This window comes from Pongo pygmaeus, chromosome X (assembly GCF_028885625.2).
Source record: "Pongo pygmaeus isolate AG05252 chromosome X, NHGRI_mPonPyg2-v2.0_pri, whole genome shotgun sequence".
NCBI lineage: Eukaryota > Metazoa > Chordata > Mammalia > Primates > Hominidae > Pongo > Pongo pygmaeus.
The window spans coordinates 133,987,439-134,012,329 of record NC_072396.2 but is presented as its reverse complement, the minus strand read 5'-3'; the positions used below and the strand labels follow the sequence as shown (position 1 = coordinate 134,012,329).

The 24,891-nt window shown below is 44.8% G+C and overlaps 1 protein-coding gene across 24 annotated transcripts in view; it reads right to left on the bottom strand.

Annotated features, from left to right (window-relative positions):
• Nucleotides 1-13,174: 13,174 nt before the first annotated feature.
• Nucleotides 13,175-24,891, bottom strand: part of OCRL (OCRL inositol polyphosphate-5-phosphatase) — a 58,670-nt gene continuing 46,953 nt past the window's right edge. For 13 of the 24 annotated variants that reach the window (XM_054471171.1, XM_063660490.1, XM_054471159.1 and 10 more), the window contains 6 exons: nt 21,363-21,386; nt 18,609-18,725; nt 17,466-17,550; nt 16,716-16,843; nt 15,776-15,887; nt 13,175-15,587 (listed from right to left, as the gene is read on the bottom strand). In XM_054471171.1, the coding sequence (XP_054327146.1) occupies nt 15,463-15,587; nt 15,776-15,887; nt 16,716-16,843; nt 17,466-17,550; nt 18,609-18,725; nt 21,363-21,386 (591 nt within the window). In that variant the 3' untranslated portion in view covers nt 13,175-15,462. The other 11 variants (XM_054471161.1, XM_054471164.1, XM_063660489.1 and 8 more) reach the window with 6 other exon arrangements.

Genomic DNA, 24,891 nt, shown 5'->3' with positions numbered 1-24,891 from the left:
CAGGGAGGGATGTCCCAAAGAGTCCCAGAATCCTGCACGTTTCCCTAGGGGCTTTCTCACTTCCCGGAGGCTGGGACTGAAATGGTGGCCGCGCTTCTCCAAGCTTCTTGTGACCTCACAGTGCCTCTTAGTGGTCACACAGCACACTGCAGGCCGAGGTGAGATGGAAGATGGATTTGTAAGCACCGGTAAAGTTGTTTTTTGTTTGTTTGTTTGTTTGTTTGTTTTAGACAGAGTCTCGCTCTGTCGCTCAGGCTGGAGTGCAGTGGCACGATCTGGGCTCACTGCAACCTCTGCCTCCTGGGTTCAAGCGATTCTCCTGCCTCAGCCTCCCAAGTAGCTGGGACTATAGGCGCGTGCCACCACGCCCAGCTAATTTTTTGTATTTTTAGTACAGACAGGGTTTCACCATGTTAGCCAGGATGGTCTTGATCTCCTGACCTCATAATCCACCCAGCTCGGCCCCCCAAAGTGCTGGGATTACAGGCGTAAACCACTGCGCCCGGCCAGCACTGGGAAAGCTTTTCATTCCTGATTCTCTCCTGGCAGGGCACAGGGCTCCTGCCTCTGCTGCTGGCCACCCATCTGTCAGGAGTGCTCTTGGCACTCCTCAGCTTTTAAGGATCTGAGCAAGACATTTGTGCAGTGGACCCGCTGGTAAGGAGGTGGCCTAAGACGACATTTCGCAAATCAAACAACTAGGCCCTGAGGTCTCTACTCTTGGTGGGACTCAGCAAGATGCTCCAGGTTGAATGGGTCAGAGGCTCCGAAATCCCCAGCCTTCCAGATTTCATAGGTACCAGCCTACAGATAAAGCTTGATGTGCCGGAGGACCCGCTCACACTTGCCTGTGGACATCTCTGCCCAGAAAACTGGGGTGAGGCAGAGGGGAATCTCACAATTGGGTTCCCCACAGTGGGCATGTTGCCAGGCTAGGCGGTAGGGCTGGTCGCCATAGACGGTGGCTGTCCAACTCTCCAGCATGACACCTCCCTCTCTGGGGTCACAGCCAGTCAGAAAGAACCCCCAAATGCCCCATCCTGTATCCCTTCCACACTGGAGCCTGTGTACCACAAGAGGTGAGGATCCATGTCCCAAGGAGGGGAGTTGAGAGACAACCAGACCCCAGATGACTTTGTGGGCCGGAGCTGGAAGCTGGTCTGGGGTGACTGAACAGGAGCCTGGCTCAGGAAACTCAGCTCCCTCTCTTGTCTTCAGACTGCAGGCATGTGCTATGAGGACTGGGGACACCTCAGGATGTAGTGCAGAGGCTGAAGCTGTCACTGACCCACTGCTGGTGCCTCCCTTTGACTTCCAATGTCCTCTGGCAGCAGATGGTGAGCCATGCCCTAGGAATGGCAAGCCCCCTCCTTTCTCTCGAGGTTTGGCCATTAGTCTTTACTATATCCCCTGAGGAGTAGCTGGATTACAGGCGTGCGCCACCACGCCCGGTTAATTTTTTTATTTTCAGTAGAGACGGGGTTTCACCATGTTGGCCAGTCTGGTCTCGAACTCCTGACCTCAGGTGATCCACCCGCCTCGGCCTCCCAAAGTGCTGGGATCACGGCGGTGAGCCACATTTCTTGAAAGAGTTCTCTGCTTGCTGAATCTCAGGTTCCACCCAGGAAGAGGAGGGGCCTGGCGCCTCCCCGCTGCAAATGACAGGAACTTATGTGGCTCCACCCCACTTCGCATTCTTCCCAGTGCGCAGGCTGTGGGAGGTTCTGCCAGGGAGCCCTTCCCATCTGGCTGTCTCACTATGTTAAGGGGCCCCAAGCCTTCAGTGGTGAAGGCTGAGACCACTGTCTAGATCAGGGCTGTCCAATCTTTTGGCTTCCCTGGGCCACACATAAAATACACTAACGATAGCTGAAAAGCTAAAAAAAAAAAAAAAAAAAAGAAAGAAAGAAAGAAAAAAAAATCAAATCACAAAATCATCTCATAATGTTTTAAGAAACTTTATGAATTTGTGTTGGGCTGCCTGCAAAGCTGTCCTGGGCCGCATGCAGCCCACGGGCCACTGGTTGGACAAGCTTGGTCTAGATCAAAGTTTGGCAAACTTTCTGTAAAGGGTCAGATAGTAAATATTTTAGACTCTGCAGACCATACGGTCTCTGTAGCAACCACTCAACTCTGCTGTTGCAGCCCCAAAGCAAGTATAAACAATATATAAACAAATGAGCATGGTTAGCCAGGTGCAGTGGCTCACGCCTGTAATCCCAGCACTTTGGGAGGCCAAGGCGGGCAGATCACAAGGTCAGGAGTTCGAGACCAGCCTGACCAACATGCGAAACCCCATCTCTACTAAAAATACAAAAATTAGCCAAGCGTGGTGGCACACGCCTGTAATCCCAGCTACTCGCGAGGCTGAGGCAGGGGAATCGCTTGAACCCGGGAGGTGGGGGTTGCAGTGAGCTGAGATCATGCTGCTGCACTCCAGCCTGGGCGACAGATCAAGACTCTGTCTCAAAAAAAAAAAAAAAAAAAAAAAGGATGTAAACCTGAGTAGGATGTAATGCCACTGTAAACAAGTCTGAAGTGTGTGGTGGCAGCGACAGACTGCTTCAGATAGAGTTTGGAGACAGCTGCAGACGGAGGAGTGAGTGGTGTTTATGGAGAGAGAGAGAGAGTATAGAGTAAGAAGAGAAGTGACCCAAGCCTAAACCTCAGCACATGCCATCATCTAGTGGCGGGGCCAAGAAAGTAGAGGAGCCTGCAATGGAGATGGAGACGGAGTGGTCGGTGAGGCAGGAGGAACTCTGGGAGTAGTGTGGAGTTCCTGCAGCCCGGTGAAGGGAGTGTTCCTGAAGAAGGGGTGGAATGCTGCTGAGAGGCTGGGTTAGGTGAGGACTGAGAAACGACCTTTGGTTTTGGCAGCATGGAGGTTGCTGGTGACCTTGGTGAGAATCATGTCAGAGGAATGGGCTTAGAAAGGGTTGAGGGGTGAGTGGAGGTAAGAAAGTGGGGACAGCAAGTGGAGACAACTCGTTCAAGAAATGTGGCTCACACCTGTAATCTCAGCACTTTGGGAAGCCGAGCTGGGTGGATCACCTGAGGTCAGGAGTTCGAGACCAGCTGACCAACATGGTGAAACCCCGTCTCTACTAAAAATACGAAAAATTAGCCGGGTGTGGTGGCGGGCGCCTGTAATCCCAGCTACTAAGGAGGCTGAGGCAGGAGAATCGCTTGAACCCAGGAGGCAGAGGTTGCAGTGAGCCAAGATCACGCCACTGTACTCCAGCCTGGGCAACAGGAGCAAAACTCTGTCTCAAAAAAAAAAAAAAAAAAAGAATTGAGAAATGTGATTGTGGAGGGTATGATAGAATGGTAGAGGAGGAAACTTCTATCCTTCAGCCATCACCCCCACGTATCGGGTCCAACAGTCCTAGAAGTGAGTGAAGAAATTCGATTCCGATTCTACCTCTATTCCATGGCTCCAAAAGCCTTGGATTCGTTTCCCAGGACTGCGGTAACAAAGTACCACAGCGGGAGGCTTACAAACATGTTGTCTCACAGATCTGGAGGCCACAGTGTGAAATCGAGGTCAGCAGGGTTGGTTCCTTCTGAGGGCTGTGAAAGAGAATCTGTCTCATGCCCATCCTGAGCTTCTGATGGTTTGCTGGCAATTTTTGGCATTCTTTGGCTTAGAGATGCATCACCCTGATCCCCGCCTTTGCCTTTACACAGTGTTCTCCCTGTGTGTGTGTCTCTGTCCAAATTTCCCTTTTTTATAAGGAAACCAGTTATATTGGATTAGGGCCCACCCTACTCCCAGTATAACCTCATCTTACTTAACTAATTATATCTGTGACGAGTTTATTTCCAAATAAGTTCACATTCACAGGTACTGGGGATTACGACTTCAACATATCGATTTTGGGGGGATACAACTGAACCTGTAACAAGCCCCATTCCTTTTTGGTCTCCTTCCTCTCCACTTTGCTATGCCATCTTCTGGCCAGGGATTAGTCTGTTTCTTCCCAGGTCACAACTGTGTTTCTCCCCGCCTCTCCAACTGCCTTGATTGATTCCATCGTTCCTTCCCAGCTGACCCCTCTCCAGAGAAGATCGAAGTCATTACCTTTCAGCAGTGAGATCACCTCCCAACCATTGTCGACACTTTCAAAATAACTTGAAACACTGATGGACAGTGAAAGAGGCAAGAGAGGAAAATGTGATTTAATTCTACCTGTGTTCAATGAAAAGAAAGAGTGCTGAAACTTCCATGAACTTTAGATACTTTTAACCTAGTTCTGAAAAAAAAAAGTTTTTGTTTTTGTGGACTTTTAAGGCCATAAGTAAGAGATTGTAAGGAGAAAAGTCAACCGAATTTCCCAAAATAGAAATGATCATGAAATAAGAAAAGTAACTGCAGCTTTAAATACCAATTTTATTATACAACTGGGAACCATCAATCTCCTCTGCCATCTAGTGGCCACAGCTACAATCAGAAAATGATCCTTGCTCTTCAAAGCCAGGGCCACCGTTAGAGGTAGAGGGGTATAGCCCATTGTTGTCAAATGGCCTTTACAAGTGTGCTTGGCCCGTGGACATGCCTGAGAACTCCATGCTCCACAGTGCTGCCTCCGACGTGCACAGTCAAGATGAGACCTTTGCCGCCCAGCCGTGTCAGCAGCTGGAGGACAGATGCCTGTGGGTGCGAGGGAGAGGGCAGGCTTTTGATGTGAGGGAGCTGCGGTGAGCGGCTGTGCTGGCAAGGCCCTGTCCAGCTGCCTATGTGCTTGAGCAGGACACTGTGTTCATTCATTCCAACACACAGAAGTGCCTTTCTTTCATGAAATAATGTTTTCCTTAATCTTTTTCTGATTATAAAAGTCATACATCTTCATTGTAGAGCATTTAGAAAACCAGACATATAAATAAGAGTAAAAAAAAACAAAACATTGAGATTGGCTCCAGAGAGTGGCTTGGGGGCTTTATCCTAATCTCCATCAGCACCCCCATAGTGACTCTGAATATAGATGCAGTGTAAGGCAAAACCCTGCTTGCTATGCAAAGGCCATCTTGCAGCTTCAAGACAAATCCCCTAGCCTACCTTTCAATGGTTTCTAAACCCTCCTTTGTAGACATTCTGAAGCCAAGACTGCCCATGATGCCACCCTCTAGGGGTGACTGCTATTAACAGTTTGGAGAATGGACTTCCACTATTTTTGTGCCTATGTATTATCTTTATATCTGATATTTTAAATTTAGGAACATTAGGTACATACCTACTTATATGCTGCCTTTTCCACCTCATGTTATATCCTAACATTTTTCCACGTCACAATTCCTCAAAAACATTATTTGAAAAGGCTCCATAATATTATATCCATAAACATCTACAATGTGTTTACCCTTCTTCTGGTGATGAAGGTTATGTAAATTGCTTTGTTTTTTGTGCTAATGAGTATGTTGAGATGAACAGGGGTGGACTTACGCCATTGCGCTCCTCTAGGGTGATTTCCTAGAAGTGAAATTACGAGTGTGAATGCTTCCAGGCTCTCAATGCATGTTGCCACATTGCTTTTAGAAAGGTGACACTCATTTACTCTTGTCCAAGCAGCAGGCGGGTTTGTTTTTCCTTGCCTTTGCCAACACTGGAGTAATCAATGATGAAGATTACTGGATGCCAGGCATCAGGCTAGCTGCTGGAGATATGATAGTAAGGGGAGGAAAAGATGTGGTCTCTGCCTCAGCAGCGTTCCTGAGCTGGTGGGAGAGAGTGACCTTGATCAAATAATAAATGTGTAATTACAAAGTGAGGGAGAGGAAAGGGTGCAAGGAGAGCGTGTCACAAGGACATGTTACAGCCTAGGCTAGGAGGTGGCCAGGGAAAGCTCCTCAGAGAAAGTGTTGTTTTCGCAGAGACTGAGGCCTTGGGAGGAGTTGGCTCTGTGGTGAGAGGGAGCAGGGAGCCAGACAAGGACAGAAGTCCAGTCTGAAAAAATGGGGGATGGGTCCACGGCCACACCACCGTGAATGCGCCCCATCTCATCTGAAAGAATGGGGGATGGCAGGATGTGGGAGGAGGCTTGAGTCCATGACCAGCAGACAAGCCGAGGCTTGTGGGTCCAGGTAAGAATTCTGGGACCCAGAGAGGGGTGATGTGATCAGACTTGCCTTTGGAAAATCACTTAAGATAAAAAAAAAATGTTAATCATGGTAAAAAGCACAAAACAGGGGCCAGGCGTGGTGGCTCACGCTTGTAATCCCAGCACTTTGGGAGGCTGAGGAGGGCAGATCACGAGGTCAGGAGTTTGAGACTAGCCTGGCCAACACAGTGAAATCCTGTCTCTACTAAAAATACAAAAATTAGTTGGGCATGGTGGCGGGTGCCTGTAATCCCAGCTACTCGGGAGGCTGAGGCAGGAGAACCGCTTGAACCTGGGAGGCGGAGGTTGTAGTGAGCCAAGATCGCACACCACTGCACTCCAGCCTGGGTGGCAGAGCTAGACTCAAAAAAAAAAAAAAAAAAAAAAAGCACAAAACATAAAATTGATCATCTTAGCCATATTTAAGTGTAGAGTTCAATAGTGTTAGGAGTATTCACATTGCTATGCAATGAATCTCCAGAACGTTTTCATCTTGCAAAGCTGAAACTCTATACCCATCAAACAACTGCCCATTTCCCCAATCCCCAGCCCCTGGTAACACCATGCTTCTTTTCTCTATGGATTTGACTATTCTAGGGACCTCATAGAAGTAGAATCATACAGTGCTTCTTGGGACTGGCTTATTTCGTTTAGCATAATGTCCTCAAGGTTCATCCATGTAGTAGCACGTGTCAGAATTCCTTCCTTTTTAAGGCTGAATCATATTCCATTGTATGTAGAGAACAAACACATTTTGTCTTTCTATCCATGGACATTTGGGGTGCTTCCATCTTTTGGCTATTATGAATAATGCTGCTAGGAACATGGGTGTGCAAATATATCTTTGAGACCCTGCTTTCAATTCTTTTGGATATATCTCTAGAAGTGGGATTGCTGAACCATATGGTAGTTCTATTTCTAATTTTTTAATAAACTTTGAGAATTTTAAAAAGCAAATTTAACAAGGCTGATTTTGTTGCCTACAAAACAATAGAAAATAACAGTACTGTGTGGTTGCTAAAAACTATTATCTTCTTGGATTACATTAATATAATTCAGTAAGTCCCCCCCTACCACATAAACTCCTCTAAAGTTAATAGAGCTCAGAATGAATAATTAAATGTATATACATTTCAGGAACACTTATTGGATACACTTATGCTTTAAGAGACAATCTTTATTAGCCAAACATCATTGAACACTTACTCTCTGCAAGGCATTGTGGGAAAACTAAAATACGCCCAGCTTGGTTCCCACTCTCCTGAAGCTTCCAGTCCCAAAGGGGCAACAACATCCTTTGGTATGTAGTGTGTTAAAATAGTGGTACAGAGGGCAGGTTCTAGGAGTTCGGGGGGGTGGGTGGTGGTGGGCAGGGGTTGTGGGAAAAGGCTTCCTGGAAGAGGTGACATTTGGGTTTGATGGGGTTTGGGCAGGTGGAGAGGTGGGGGCTGGAGGTTTCCAGGTGGCTGGTACAGACCACCGAGCCAAAGCAGAGAGTGCGCATAAGTTTAGGGAAGGGAACGGCATGAGAAGGTCGAGTGGGAGACTCAGCCTGAGAGGTGGGTGGAGGAGACTAAGGAGAGCTTTGCATGCCAGGCAGAAGGATTGGAACTTCTGTGGTAAGTGGGCTGGGGGGCCAGCAGGGGTCTGGAATAGGGGAGAGACATCAAAACAGTGCAGTGATGTGTAATGGGAGAGAAACTGGCAACTGAGAAATTAGTTAGAAAGGAGTTAAATACATCAGGCGATTTAACTCCTTAAATGAGGCAATGAGTGTTTGAATTTTATTGGTGGTGGGTGGGGCAGGAGTTGGAGGGGCTGGGAAATGGGCAGTGGAAAGGAGGGGCCAGCTAGAGACTGCGGTTGAGCTGATCTTGGCCCCTTTTCCATGGAGGTCCTTCCTTCCTCCCTCCTTCTTCTTTCTTGCTTTCTTCCCTTTTTCTCACCCTTCCTCCCTCTTTTCTTCCTTCCTGCCCTTCTTTCATCCATCTTTCCTTTCCTTCTTTTAAAAAAATATTGGCCAGGTGCAGTGGCTCACACCTGTAATCCCAACACTTTGGGAGGCCGAGGCAGGCTGATCACCTGAGGTCAGGAGTTCAAGACCAGCCTGGCCAACATGGTGAAACCCCGTCTCTACTAAAAATAAAAATACAAATAAATTAGCTGTGTGTGGTGGCACGTGCCTGTAGTCCCAGCTACTAGGGAGGTTGAGAGAGGAGAATCGCTTGAACCCAGGAGGTACAGGTTGCAGTGAGCCAAGATCGCGCCACTGCACTCCAGCCTGGGCAACAGAGTGAGACTCTGTCTCAAATAAAACAAAACAAAACAAACAAAAATATTATGTCTGTCTTGTCTTGTAACAACCAGTCTCACCCATTTTGGTTTCCTTCAGAACCTTGCATGGTAGCCTGCACTTGGCAGGTGCTGGATAAATATTTGTTGAATTGCAATTGGTAACTGATTAGAAAGTGGGGCAGGGGCCAAAAATAACCAAAAGCTTAGGCCTAGGTGATGGGAGAGAGGAGGATGCCAGGAGAAGCTGGTCAAGGTCAAAGAAAAGTTGAATTTGACCTGCCAGCAGGCAATCTAGCTGACATGAAATCTTGGGATGTAGCTAGCAGGGACAGGGGTTTTAAGAAGCACCCTCACCTTCATGCCCACTCCAGCTGGGGAGACAATGGCTGTGTTTAAGAGCACAAATTTGGGCTCTGAAGTCATTTTCTGGTCAGCCACTAGCCGAGTACCAAGTTATGCTGTCTCTCTGAGCCTCAGTTTTCTCACCTATAAAAGCGGGCTAATGGCCGGGCACGGTGGCTCACACCTGTAATCCCAGCATTTTGGGAGGCCAAAGCGGGTGGATCACGAGGTCAGGAGTTTGAGACCAGCCTGGCCAAGATGGTGAAACCCTGTCACTACTAAAAATACAAAACTTAGCCAGGCGTGGTGGCATGTGCCTGTAATCCCAGCTACTCGGGAGGCTGAGGCAGGAGAATCGCTTGAACCCAGGAGGTGGAGGTTGCAGTGAGCCAAGATTACGCTACCGCACTCCAGCCTGGGTGACAGAGCTAGACTCCGTCTCAAAAAAAAAAAAAAAAAAGTAGGATAATGTAGTACTTTATCAGGCTATTGTAAAGGCAAAAGTGATGTTAAATGTATTAGTATCTGGGATAAATGACAGCTAGAGTTATTAGTTATTACTCTTCCTAAGGTTAGGAGGAGCATACGGAAGTCACATCACGTCACTTCCCTGAGTAGAGCCAGCCCTTGCTCCCTGTGGTGTCGAATGAAATGCAAGGTCCTGCCTGGGGTTCCTCAGGCCCTCTGTGATCACGTTCCTGCTCACCGGTTGTCTAGGAAGTCCTGTCCCTTACAGAGTTCTGCCTGGCTGTCCCCTGAGCACAGCCAGCTGTTTTGCTGCCTTAGGGCCTTTGCATTTCTCTTTTCCTTTGCTCAGAATGTCTTTTGCCAGATCTTGCACGTGTGGCTCTTTTTGGGGATATTCAAATCAAGATACGGTGTCTTGGCTTCCTGAGGTTTAAGTCTCAGCTACAACATCACCTCCTCAAATAAACTTTTCCTGACCAAGGCCCCCCGCTGTACCCTTGAGTGCATCCCCGTTTGATACTCTCCACAGTACTTGTCAGGATCTGTAGTGACCTTGGGTACTGCTAATTTGCATGTCTGTCCACCCTCATCCCTGCCCTGCCCTCTTGATGAAGGCACCATGAGAGCGGCAACCTTGTCTGGTTTAATTCTAGATCCCCAGCACCTTGAACAGCACAGGGCGCACAGGAGCCACTCAACAAATACTTGTCAAGTGAATAACCCATACTGAGATGTAAGAGGAGGAGTGATGGTTGATGGGGAAAAGTCCAGAGAGGGTGGAGGAGAAGGGCTCAGAAGTGCAGGTGGAAGAGCTGGTTGTGGCGAGGAGGACCGCTTATTCTCAGACAGATGGAAAGGGGGAGGGATGAGGTTAAGCTGAAGACATTTTGATGTGCAGGGGGCAAGACTGTTTTGACATTTTCACAAAGTAAAGGGTACAGTCACTTGCTGGGAGCTGAAGGGCAGCAGAAGCGGGTTCTGGGCCTGGAGGCCAATGGAGGGCTTGGGAATAATTGCACTAGCTGCCATTTATTTAGCACTTAGGCACCAGGCACTGTTCCAAGGCCTGGAAATGTAGTAACTGATCTCATCCTCATGATGATACTATGAGGAAAGGTGCTATCATTACTTTTAAGATGTGGATACACCTTCAATACATACAATTTTTCTTCTCAATTATACCCAATAAAGCTGGAGAGAAAAGACATGGAAACCAAGGCACAGAGACGTCAATTAACTTTTGATCAGGGTCACACATCTAGGAAGTGGCAGAGCTGGGATTTGAACTCAGGCAGTCTGGTCATTTGAGCCTATGTGAAGAACCACTATAGCTTCCTGCCTCCCCAGGCCCTGTGAAGCAGGTACGTGAGGTCATCAAGAGAGGAAAAGATTGTGGAAGAGTACATGGCAAGCCCAGGGGCAGTCAGCCAGCGTGCTATACCAGGAAGCCCAGGAATGAGGGCAGAGAGTCAATGGGACAGGGCGGGTGACTTAGGGTTAGGCACAGCAAAGATGGGGACTGAGGCAAGAAAGAGAGAGGAAGGAGTTTTCTGGGTAAACAGCACATGCAAAGGCCCTGAGGTTGGAAAGAGTTCAGCTCACTGGGAGGAGTAAAAGGACAGTATCAGAGTATACTGGCAAGGGTGAGGAAGGGTTATGGTAGGCAGAGGTCAGATCCTTTAGGGTGGTATTCTCAAAGTGTGGTCCTGCATCAAAATGCTCTTGGGTCCTGATTTAGAATGCAGACTCCTGTGCCTCATCTCAGACCAACTGACTCAGAATTTCTGAAGCCTAGAAATCTGCTTTTTAACAATGTCTCCAGGTGATTCTTCTGCACATGAAAATTTGAGACCCATTGATGCAGGGCCTGGTGGGCCATGGGGAAGCTGAAGGGTTATCAACAGGGGAGGGATGAGACTGATGTAATTAAGTCATGCTGCCTGCTGCGTGGAGAATGGATTGGAGGGCAGCAAAGTTAAAAAGACCAGGCAGGGCATGGTGGGCTCATGCCTCTAATCCCAGCACTTTGTGAAGCCAAGGTGGGAGGACTGCTTGAGCCCAGGAGTTTGAGACCAGCCTGGGCAACACAGGGGGACCCTACCTCTACAATTATTATTATTTTTTTAATTAGCCAGGCTTGGTAATGTGCGCCTACAGTCCCAGCTACTCGCAGGCTGAGGTGGGAGGATCGCTTGAACCTGGGAAGTCAGGCTGCAGCAGTGAGCCGATCATGCCACTGCACTCCAGTCGAGGCAACAGAATAAGACCCGGTCTCAAAAAAAAAAAAAAAAAAAAAAAAGAGAAAGAAGACTAGGCAGGCCATTACGACACCCTAAGAAGGGATGATGGTGGTGGCCTTGACCAATAAAATTGGCAGTGGGGGTGATGAAAAGTAGATGCGTGGGGCACGTTGCTGAGGTGGTCAGTCGGTAGGAAAGAGAGAAATCAAGGCTAACTCCTAGATGCTTAGCCCCAGCAACTGGGCAGATGGTGTTGACATTCTCTGAGCTGAGGGAAGACAGGTAGAGGATCTAGGTTGGGTGGTAGTAAAAGAACCAGAAGTAAAAGAATTCCACTTTGGACGTGTGAAGCTTGACATGCCTGTGAGACATCTGAGGGGAGATGCCAGCTAACTAACTGGATATACTGGGCAGGAACTCAGAAGAGAGCTATGAGGTGGAGACGTAACATTTGGAATCAGGGGTATTACAGACATTTACAGCCACGGAAATTGATAAGATGCCACCAAAGGAATTAATGGGCAACCAGAGTAGAACTGCTTGAAAAAACAAATGCCACTATGCCATGCAGTGTCACTAACCTAAGTAACCTTAGGTCAGTCATTGTTCCCTCTGAGACTTTCCCTATCCAAACAATGAGATCGGATTAGGTCACCATTAAGGTTCTCTCCCTAACATTTAGTGATGCCACTGTTGCAATGTGTGGCTTTTACATTATGAGGCTATACCAAGAGCCAGTTCTTCAACTTGCCCTGCAATCAGAAAGGTCCTAATGGGTCTCCTATAACAGAAGCCTCACAGCTGAGGATGCCATTTCCTCTCTAACCTCTGGAAAGATTGACCACCTGCCTGCTATTCTCATTGCCTGCTACTATGTAAAAACTTCTGGTGTCAGTCTCCATCTGCTGGGGGGAAAATCACTCTCAGAAAGAAACACCTTCTCCTGCCAAGGCTTTGGGTGGGGCTTTGAAAGTTGTTTATGACAACACTGAGTCAGCACATTCATCAGGGTCAAGCTCACAGTTGGAGGGATCTGGAAGAGGGCCTTAGTAGAGAAGAAACCTCCAGCTGAGGCTTCTTCAGTCTCAAAGGGAATGGAATCAGAATCCACAAATTCATAATGGAGACTGGCAGGGAAGCATTGGCACCATGCTCAAATCAGGGGTTTCCTCCCAAAGTGTTAGGCAGTTCTGACTAGAACAACAAAAAAGTACTAAATTTATGGACTTGATCACCCCAAGAAGTCATAAAAGTTCAAAACTGGTTTTCAAAAGCTGCAAAATAGGATTATGTGAAAACAAGCTCTTTGGGGAAGTGTGTCTAAACTACTGAGACTACTGAGCAGGGGTAGCTGGGTTCTCCCCAGATGTGTATCTTAGGGTTTGTTTCTGGGGCCGGAGGGATCACAGATCTGACCTAGAGTGACATTTTACATGCATTAAGAATCAACATCCTTTCCTCTAATTGAGTTGTTTTGTTGCCTGAATCCTTAGGGTTAAAATAAGGGTACTTGGCTGGCCTCTGAAAGTATAGGACACCTTTATTAGCCTCTGAAAACGCATGGTTTGTTCTCATCTCTGAGGGTGAATATACTAAGAATTCTTATAAATGGTATTTCCCTGTAAGACAGGTGATGACAGTGCAGGCACAGCTGATGGGGACTGCAATCAAGTCGAATGGAACCCAGTGACACATAAGCCCTCCCTCCTGAGTGCTTCCTCACCAAAATCACACTTTGCTTTCTCACACAACATATATTTATTCAGAAAAAAATTTGCAATAAATTATAATAAAAAAGATGACACGAAATATAGAATCCCACTAGCAGCTTTGCTTAGTGATCAAGACGTTTTTGGGAAATATAACAAACAATTATAGAATAAGAAAACAGTGAAAGGGAGACTAATGCAATGTCACCACATGGATTTGAACCATTTCTTCCCTAAGACAGCAGGTGCAGAGTCTTTCCCTACCAGCTGAATCTGAAATCCTTACTTCAGAGCAGCTACAAATTAGTACCTCAGAGGACTTGGCAATTACAGGTCGGGGTGCTGGAATAGGCATGGCAGGGAAGCAGATTTCTTCTGTGTTGGTCTACGTCTTGTCTCCTCTACCTAGAGATTGTCTAAAACTCTCAACCCTGTATATGTTCCAGGATGAGCTGAAAAAAGGTCGAGGCAGTACACCAACTTAGTGTTTTGATCTGAAGAAAGAGATAGGATACTGCATATGTGCAGCACAGAGCCTCCACTAACCACACCCTTGATCACCCAAAGATCCCAGGTCAGCGATATGCTAGAAAACAAGCCCAGGAAAGGTATTTCCCTGTGGTATGACCCTACCCCAGTGTCTATCATCTGCCTCTTTTTGTGATCACTTTCTGGCCTTGCGGAGATGACAAACCTGTTCTGCTTTCAGTCTTCCATTAACTAAGTTCAACACCCAGCCCCTGACCTATCATACCTCCAGACCTGTGGCACCAGTAACTTGACTCCTATTGCTTTAACTCTCAATCAGGAAAGCGTTTAGCCATATTGCAGAATACGTATCTTTTTTTCCCCCCTCCCCAAGAAACGGGGAAAATCACTGGTGGTGCCTTGGATATGCTAGAAATGTCACGGAGTCAATGCCCAGGATTGTACATAGAGCCTGTACGCTATGCTCCTTGCAATTAATGTAAACAGGCAAGGCTGGTTGTAACAGAAGAAAACCAGGAGGAACCCAATTGCATCAGGCAGTTTTGCAGTCAGTGGTTGGTGGCTTGTTTGTCAACCAATATAGATTAATTTATTTAAAAAAAAGGCTGTACCTCAGAGCTTGAATAAATGAAAAACTCAGAGGGTCATCTTGTATGGGAGAGGTAAGGTGCTTGGTTGGTCCTGTCGGCCAGTCTCTTTACGCAACACTGGATATGGTGACTGGGAGCCAAGGGGAGTCTCTAAACCCTTTATGTGCAGGAGCTGGTTGTAGAGCCCAGAGTCAGTCCTGCTGAGGAAGGAGGTGACATCTGCCCTTGGTACTTCAGAAGACCAGAGAATGGATTCTAAGGGTCATCCACAATACCTTTGCTGTGGGAAGGAACAATAGCTCTAGATGGGCCTGCCTGAGGTACAAGACTCCCTCTTTTACTGTGGGGCCAGTGTTGCTCTGGAGGTGGACGTCTAGGCAGGAGATCGGTCTCAGAGACACCCAGGATTAGTCCTTGTGTAAAATTTGAATAATAACAGGAAAAGGATAGTGGGAAGCAGGACCTGTCAAACATGAATGCTCTCACTCTTCAGATACTCAAAGTGCTTCCATTCTGATTGTGATTCTCTCACATCGATGAGATGCCATCTCTAATAGTCCCTAAAGTTATGCTACTAAATGTCATCTAAGAGAATATGGTTCCACCCAGTGTGGAGCCACGAAAAGGCCAATGTTACAGAGACATAAAGATGCCATTGTAGTAGAAATGCACAAATGCATGTAATAACTGCACGCAGACAGTGAATTCACTGTTGAGGACACCCAAGGAGTCACTAGCCTCACTCAGACTTCGTTCAAAGTGACAGAACGAGGGGAGTGGAGTGCAAAGGAGTGATCCGGGAAGGAGTGGGTCAAAAGTGCAATACAAAGGACTCTAGACAAGTCTCAGCTACAGCAAGTAGTGCTTGTAGGCCTAGAATGGGAACATCTCAGAATCTAGGCCTAAGGTACTAAGGACAATCATGACAACTGGGTAGGAGGGCAACAAACACATCCCTAGGTGAAGGAGTGTAAATACAGATCTTTTTGCCTTATAAAGAGAAAACACAAAAACACCAAAATACGGTAACTTTGGCTTGGCAATATAAGTCTAAAAGTATTTTGTTGTGTAGGATATGGTAAAGGAGGGATTAGGAAACGCTCTTCCTTTTTACTATAAACAGAACTTGAAATTCTGCAATAGACCCTTCCTGTGGCATGACTTTTTAAATCATTCTGAAATACTTGGAGCCCGAGATCGTCTGCTTCTAGAATATCAGAGAATAGTAAAAGCCTTAGTCTTCTTCGCTCCCAAGCAGAAAGCCCAGAAGGAACTGAATAGCACGCTGGCGGTCACTTGGAGTCTGTCTTGCCATAAGGTTGGGTGGAGGCCTCAGGAGAAGACTAGTGAAGAGAGTAGCTAGAAGACGAGAGAAAGACAAGCGGAAACTTTTGTCAGACATAACCTAAGCAAAACCTCAGGGCTGGAGGGCCTGGGGACAAGGACTATTGACTGCCATGTGCCTGCACATGCAGTAAGGTATATACTGGATACAATGCACTAAAGTATTCTCAACAAACGCCCCATGTTGCATGAAGCACTCTTACCAATCATGTTGGCATTGACGCTATTGTATTCAGAGAATTTTAAGAGTTCTCGAAGGAATGCCATCAAGTAACGGAAAACATTTCTATGGCATCTCGGAAGCTGGGAGATCACCTGTTTTTAAAAATAGGGGTAGGCAGTGAGAAAAACAGGTGGAAGATGAAAGTAAGAGGAACTTACAGCTGCTGTAATAGTAGTCTATAACCAACCCTTGCAGGACCCATTTCATCTGTCTAACTTCTATTATCTCCTCATGGCCAACACAACACCTTCCAAATTATAACTTCAAAGTAAGAGCGGCCGTGCTGTTTGGTCCCTGTCCACTCAATGACCAGGACACGTGGTCATCACACATTCACACGCACACCCTGCCTCACAGTAGGTCGGTGTTCATCTGCTCTTTTCCCATTTCCGCAGGCATGTAGCCATGGCACCTACCAAGCTGAATGGTTTTCTGTTCTTTTTTGTTTGAATGGTTTTCTTTACAATGTCACTTAGTATGGATGGGGACTCCTCCCAATACTCACTAGTCCAATTCACAGGTACTCTCAGCTACTGTGCATTAAAATCATTTCAGGATTAAAAACACACACCAAGAAGAGAAAAAGAAGAAAGGCTCCCAAGTGTCACCCATCCTTCCTGGTAATGTCAGCCAGAATTCCACGTACAATCAGCTTCACCAATTTACCCCAGAGTAGAGGGATCCACCCCACTATGTTTTCTGTAAACAGAAATAGGCCAATGGGAAAAAGGTGGCAAATATCATAGGAAACAACACAACCTAAAATTTAAGGGTAGCAACTCTCAATGTTGGTGTCCTGCCTAATAACAGATGCAGACCCATCCTACCAGACAGCTGGCGGCCTATCTGGCTCTGTAAAACTGACGACTTCTCTATGGGGGAATCTGCGTCAAACACATCCCCAGGTCAGTAGAACCCACCTGTCGGCAGATCCGGGGATCATGAGCAGAGTCAAGACATCGCTGATACAGCTCGTAACAGATGACTGGCTCTGGCAGGGCTTCCAAGAAAATGAGCAGTGCTTCAGCCACAGAGTGGTTGCTGCCAGCTGAATCAACTTAAGTCAAGGGAAAGGGGCTCCAGGAGAAAGGCCACACAGAGCCCCGACTAGCTCCTTTCCTCAAGCTCCTGCAGGGACTGTTTCCCTCCTCTTATTCAGGGCACACTGATCCTAATGGGGGTTTGATATTTTATTGATTCAAGTGCCCTGCAGGTGAGTTGTTACAGAATTGGTTAAAGACTCTTGGCAGCTTTGGCCCAGCTTCAGGGTCAGGGGAATATAGCCTGCAGAGTGACAGTTGACACTGGAGCAGTCCTATAAACCAGGTGCCCATGTTTCCCATCCTTCTCCCTGCCCTGTCAACAGTACGTGTGGTGGCAGGAGTGACTGATCACCTGAAGGAGAATAGTACCAGTGCTGTGGCTTCTATGTCCCATGCTTTTAAGTCATTGTTATCTACCCCTTGCTTCCTTCTAGTAAGAGCTGGATATGGAAAGAGGTCAAAAGTTCCTGAAAGGAAATGAGAAACAAGTGGATAGTCAGTGGTTATCTTATAATAAAAGATATTACAAAGAAAATAAATATAGAACCACAAAAATCAAATATAGGTGTGAAGAAGAGTTTGACCAAGTACTCATCCAGCTTCTTAAGCTTTGGTCGCAAAGGATACGGATTGTCTCAGGAATGCTGGTATCCAGACAATCAATGATCTGCTGGAGCTCTTCCTGCATTCCAGGGGTCTGGAACAGGTCATCCTACCAAAGAAGTCAGAATGAAGGGACAGGCAAGATAATCACTCCTGAGGTTATGATGATTACCCAAGGATCAGAAGAGCAGCAGGAAGCAAAAGGGAAGGGTGGTATGTGTGTTAATAATTACAAATGGAGGTGTGAAAATAACACATTTTTCCTTTAGCATTTCTCTAATCCGTGTGAAATGTTACTTCAAATAGGAAAATGATCTTTTCAAAGATTTTAGCCTAACCTAATAAGGCAGGGGACTAGATGGCTAGAGCAGGAAACCAGGTGTTCTAATTCTAGCCTCCTTTAAAATTTTTTTTTATAGAGATGGGGTTTCACCATGTTGTCCAGGCTGGTCTCAAACTCCTGAGCTCAAGCAATGCACTCGTCTCTGCCTCCCAAAATGCTGGGATTACAGGCATGAGCCACCGTGCCCGGCCTACTTGTAGCCTCTTGACAAGAAGCAGAAGGCAGAGTCCAACAGAATAACCACATTCAAATGCTAGTACTACTGAATGCTGGGGACGCAGGAAATCGCATGCTCATACTAAACCTTGCTTTCAAGTTACATTATTCTTCAGTAGGTAAGAGAACATTACCTTTCAATTTAGTCCCAAGAAATGTCTCTTTTGGGGGCGAATGAGGTGGGGTGGCATTTTAGATAGGATTTAAAAGAAAAATTAGGACCAAGTTAAAAAATGGGTTTAAAATCTGCTTTGGATTTTAAAATCTCTAATGCCTACATGACTCATAGCCAAAGTAGGCATTATAGACTCAGGTGTGCAGCTGTCCAGGGAAAACGAGAGTAGCCAGGAGACAGGTGCTCTTAATTTGGCCCTGACTCTGCCACGACTACACACTTAGGCCTTGGTCTTAGTAAATAACTTAGCTTTACATGCTTCAGCTGTGACATCTGTGACTAGGGACACTTCCACCCACCCAGTCGATCTGACAGTGCCACTGTGTGCGGTAGCTTGGGAAAGTTAAAAGCGCTATGCTGATGTGAGGTGTTGTAATTTCCTATAGTAGTTACACACCTTCCAAAGTTGTAGGGAAGGTCTACTCTCACTTACCTGGTGACAGGCGTATTTGAATAGGTGATCTACTAGAAGCCAGATCTCCTTGGGGACCTGAAGGGGTCTCTCGCTGGCACCTTCATCCAAAGGAACCATTTGCAGAAGGGATTTCTCCTAACAGATGGAAAAGTATGAGAATCAAAGGGGTCTCAGAATAAAGACTTTCGTGTATAACTTAAAGTCCTTCAAATTCTGGTCATGCAGGTAAAATGTGATCTTCATCTCTTAAGATTTTCCATTTCTTCTCACTGGGGACACCCCTGGTCAGAAGGCACTTGATAGCGAGTCCCATAGTTAAAGGATGTCCTTTCCTAAATGCTTCACTTAACTGTTCTGCATTTCATTTGCATTTATGATGTTTATTACGTGGATGCCTTGTGTTTAAATCTTTTCAAAGGTGATACTGAGAACCAGTTCTCCAGTGATACAGTCAAGGTGGAGTCCATACTGCACTGGTGACTTGGGGACTATTAAATTACAATTGTCAATACAGTAGTTTGAGAGATCAGGGTCTACACTTATGTTTTTGTTTATTTCTTACTCTTCCTTCAGGTCTTACCACAGATACTGTTGTTTGTTTTCAATGTTGATTTAAGTGAGCTTCTTTGGTTTTCAGGAATTAAAGACAACTCTCCACAACATTAGACCCACATATGTAAATACTTCAGGCTTGATGGAAGTTCTAATCTTAAGGTGCTAAAACTCATAAGCCTTAAGGTCCAAAAATAGTAAACTGAATACAGCTAACCAAGAGGCAGAAATACCATGAAAAGTTTAAGGTCTGAGTCCAGAAGTTACAGTTTCTAGGAATAGCTCAGCCAAGATTTCTAGGGGCTTTTACTCCTTTCGTCTATCTTTCTACTATCTGTTATAGTCCTCTGAAAGAATTTTTTAAGAGAAAAACCCAGAAGTGACATAAATTAAATCAATCACTATATGTGAATTGGAAATGGCTAGGAAATAAACTCAGTTACCTTAGGTTCATGTAGTCAAATATAAATTACATGAAAAAATGTTTGAAATAGTAAAGGCATCTGAAGGCACCCTTCATAAAAATCCCAGTGGAGAGAACCATGACCAATTTTTTTGCATCCTCCTCCCTCCCCTGCCTCTAGCTTGAGGTCATATATATTCTGTATGTTTAACTAAGAAATTCTTGCCTAACATTGTGCAACTTTTGAATTCCATCCACAACCCCCAGTCATGTAGCTTTAAAAGAAAAAAAAAAGGAGCATGTCACTACTTTGACAGAGACCACATACACTACAGACGAGCTGAGGTCTCTTCTTAACATTGTGTTCTTTAACAAGCACTGATGACCTTTAAAAGCTGCTGTGCCTTTCTAAGGGAATAAGAAAGAGAAGGGAGTGTGACAGTTGGTTACCATTTAAAATCTTTTTTTTTTTTTCCACATTGTTTGCTTCCTTTCTTTCCCTGGGATTCTATCACTTGATATTCATGTTCCTAATAGTTGCCAGAATGTCTATCAATGGCTCATCCATTTACTTCTTTCCAGTTGCAAATATCAAATCCAAGCATCCACATGGTATTTGAGCCAAAACACTGTCCATCATGCACTCTGCTAACTCCCTGGACCAAATGCAGCACGTGTACTGATTCTTTAGCAGATGCCTCCAAACTTGCCATATAGAAATTATGCAGCACTGATTCATGTACTTTTTAAAAAGTCTGACATCCAACTGGAGCTTTTCCTGTACTAAGGCATTAAGGCAACACAAGGCACTGTCTAAGATAAAAAGACAGAACATGGACTGCTCTTAACAGGGAAGAGCTAGGAAGCACAGCTGTCTCAAACCTTGGTGGTTTAAAAAGGTTAATAAAATGTCAATAGATTATATACACCATCCACTACTCATTTTCAAATTCCTGTATGATAATATGGAATGCCACAGTTGTGTCTCCAAAGTCTAGAGAAAGATCATACACAAAAAACAATACTTGAATAATTTCACAAATTATCCTGAACTCTAATTTTCAAAGGAAAACCAAGGTACTCTGTCTTCTTTCAACAAGACACATTCAGCATCTGATAAGCCCACACTCTGTAACCTTACTTAGTATTAATAACTAAAGCATGAAAACAGTATACCATCCCCATCATCAAAAGGCATTAAATTCCACCAAGTGGGTAGGGTGTATGACTTCAGCAAGTTTTTCAACCTTTCTGGGCCTTGGTTGTCTCATCTATTAGAATGGAGAAAATACCTTACCCTGTCTGGAGGTAGAGGCCTGAACCAGATGATCTTTTATGATCTTGTTCAGGTCCACGATTCTATTCTATGCTCTATTTCTTGATCATGTCTGTGTATTTTTTTCTGAAATTAATTGCTATGATCATTAACCTCAAATCATTTTTAATGCAACAGAAAGCTACTTCTTCAGGTTTTATTGTCATTGGAAATGGAGGACAGCTAACTGGTATCCCCCTCCAATTCACGAGCATTCAGATACATCAAGACGGCTCTGTAGTTACTTCTCATTTCAAAAATACAAATCTAGAACCTTGAGTCCTACTGTTTTTATGTACTGAGTCTCAGTGACTTGACTGCTACAGTAAATATCTTTCCTGTACTTCAAACACACTTAAGGACAGCTGGCAGGACTTTAGGGGGAGTCTCACCAAGTCAGAGGTCTCTGATATGGGAACGCCTAGGGACAAATTCCAGGGACCACAGTTAAGTGTTAATCAAGCACAGGGAAACTCTCATAACCACCAATGGATTGCATTACCTTTTCTAGGAAGCTGTCTTCTTCCTGAGAGCGGAGCAGGAAAAGAAAGTCATTGACAGACAGAATATGATTAGAATTAATTTACAGAATTAGAAACAGATCAGTATTAGAACTCACTATCTTACCAGATATACATGCTTTAAACAGCTTTGAATTCTTCAAATAAATTATGATTGTTGAAAATGAAATACATTTTTCATACACAAAGTTCTCTACTATACATTTTAAATTTTTGTGCAGTTTGAGAATATCACTCAAGAAATATGTGCAGTTCTAGACTTCAGTGCCCTTTGGCATCTGCCAACTGACCCAGCCAAATGCCCCTGATGTCTCTTCCTGTCTGCTACTTGGAGGCAGGTGCACTGAGGTATATACCTCAATGAAAGAATATGGCTGTGGGCCCAACAGTGGCCATCTGGAAGGAGATGGTAAACCACTCTACTTTCCATTTTCATTCTTCTCACCCCAGCCAGTCTCCTAAGCAGCATCCCAGATTCCTTTCTATCTCCTCGTACCCACTCCCCCTCCTCAAAGGCCCCCAGAGTGCCCAGATTTGAAGGTCCTTCTGAACTATAGATGAATTTCATTTCAGACCTTTGTGGATCAGAAGATCCATCATTATCCCATTTTTATTTTCCTATTGGGCATAAGAGAAAAAAAGAGAGGCAGGGGATAGGTAAGAAGGCATCTTTTTAATCTTCCTATCTTTTATGCTGTTATTACAATCCAATAATAATAGCAGCCATGATAACTACCACCACCACTTAGGGAGCATCTGTCATGTACCAGGAACTGTGCAAAGTGCTTATGTACAGTCATTTAATCTGTACACAAGTGCAAAGTAGATATTATTCCCATTTTACAGATGAAGAAACTGAGGCTCTGAAAGCTTAAATTACTTGCCCAAGGCTACACTCACTATTAGGTAGTAAGTGGCTGAATCAGGATTGGATCCCAGGTCTGACCAACTCCACAGTCATTATCACTATGTTCCGTTAGACAATTCAAAAAAGAAAATGTGACTGCTTCCTGGACAGAGAGGTAGAGGAAAACTGTGAGAATGTATTCTCCATAACAGGCTAAGGACAGTGAGGAAACCCCACTTAAAAGACAGCGTGGTTAATCGAAAGAGTATAGGCACTGGTGTTGGACAGGCTTGGGTACAAATCTTCATTCCACCTCTTGGCAATTTTGTATAGCCCTCACACAAGTTACCAAACTTCATAGAGCCTCAGTTTCTTCATCTCTAAAATAGGGATAGTAATATTTACCTTGAAGCAGCGTAAAACCAACGGGTGATGGGGCAGTATGCCAGCAGAAGGTCTGGGTTCCTCAAAGTTCCTCATACCTCCCCAGTGACTCCCAACCTGGATTGTTTCGAATCTGACTATGGACCACTAAGCACTCAAGTCTAAATTACATGTCTTAGTTCTGATAGGTAAAAGGAGAAATCCCAATCTTACTGTCTGAGATGCACGGGAGCTGGGAGTGGAGAGGGAGAAGGAAAAGTATGTGCTCCCTGGCATTCCTAGTGGTAATACTGAATGCATTCCTCCCAGACTACTGTTATCCATGGGGATTAGGCATTTTAATATTGGTAGATACTTCACGAATTAAACATGCTTTTGTGGGTTTATCTAGACTCTTAAATATCACATGAAATAAAGCAATTAGAATAATAGTCTTTATAAGGTACATATTTATAGTACTATAATTACAATACCTTTTAATGTCAAGTTGATTTTGAGTGCCCAACATCTGATACAATTTTAGACTAGAACCTCTTGTAAAATTTAGGACTTGTTATCAAATGAAGAATCTATCTGACACATTTTATATTTTTCCTCCCATGAATATCTAATACATGATATGAATAAAACTAGACAGAGATTTTGTATACTAACCTGTCGAACCAGGCTCTCAAAAAAGTTTTCTTTAAGCAGCAGCCATCCTCCAGTACAAGGCATTGTGCTAAAATGCCTTTGCAGGGGAAGGCAATGAGAAATGAGGATAAAGGAGAAAGACCTGGTTTGTCCTGGACTCTGATTTGCAACTGAGTTGGGGTGAGGAGTTCCAGAGTTTACAGACTGGTATTGCTATAATTCATGAATACGAGTTCTCAATAAATCATTGCTAGCCCTTTAAAAGACTCACAGAATTTTAAAGGGTAGAGATGGGGAGAGAATATTACAAGTGGAAGAGGCAGAAATAAACAAAAGGCACAGAGACAGTAAATCACAAATTGATATTAGGAAGAAGTTAGTCATCTGTTTGTGGGGGGCATGGAGAATGCCAAGAAAAATAGTGTGAAATGAATCTGAAAAGGTATGTTGAAGTCAGACTTAGGAGGACCTTGCATGACAGATTAAGGCATTTGGATTGTATTCAGCAGGCATGGGGAAGCCACTGACTACCTTTAAGCAAGGAAGTGATAGGCCCCAAAGCAGTAGTACAGAAAGATCAATCTGACAGCCCTGAATAGGAAAAAATGAAGGGCAGAGACAGAGAGAAAGAGAGAGAGACAGTGAGAAAGACAAAGGGATCATTCAAAGGCTACCAAGGTAGGTCAAGCAGAAGAAGGTAAACATCTTAATAATGGAAAATTTTATACATACACACACACACACACACACACACACGGGGTGTATATATATATATACAATTTCTAAGTATATATATTAAAGGGTATATTATATATATATAATAAAAGGTATATACATACACTTACAAATGAATGAATACAAGAGAAAATTCTGAAAGAAGAATCAAAAGGACTTTGATTAAATACTGATGGAGGGACAAGAGATTTACTTCTCTAGGTACAGGCACAAAGAAACAACATAGAAATTACATTGAATTCAACCTTGGTCTCAATTTTGAAAACAGAAGCATCACTTAACCTTTATTAGCAAACAGCTTACTCCTATAATAATCCTAAGGTTTCTACTATGAATCACTTAGTTCAACCAATTTTAAAGAGCAGAGATGCCCACTCTCTGCAAAAGGCTATATATGGATTACATTTAAAAAGGGAACTTATTTCAGGATTTCCCCAGTGGGACAACACTGGCACATAGCAAATGCAATGCAAATCATTCTTTACCCCAACATTCACCCTCAGAAGACTGTTTCCCTTGGTAAATGCAGCTAAAATAATATAAAAGAGTCAATTAGAGGTGGAAGATGCAAATTTAAAAATAAAAAGCATAGCCGGGCACGGTGGCTCATGCCTGTAATCCCAGCACCTTGGGAAGCCGAGGCGGGTGGATCACCTGAGGTCAGGTGTTCAAGACCAGCCTGGCCAACACCGTAAAATCCCATCTCTACTAAAAAGGCAAAAATTAGCCAGGCGTGGTGGTGCACGCCTGTAGTCCCAGCTACTCGGGAGGCTGAGGCAGGAGAGTCACTTGAACCGGGAGATGGAGGTTGCAGTGAGCCAAGATTGTGCCACTGCACTACAGCCTGGCCGACAGGGTAAGACTCCATCTCAAAAATAAATAAATAAATAGCCGAAAACTGAATGGAAAAT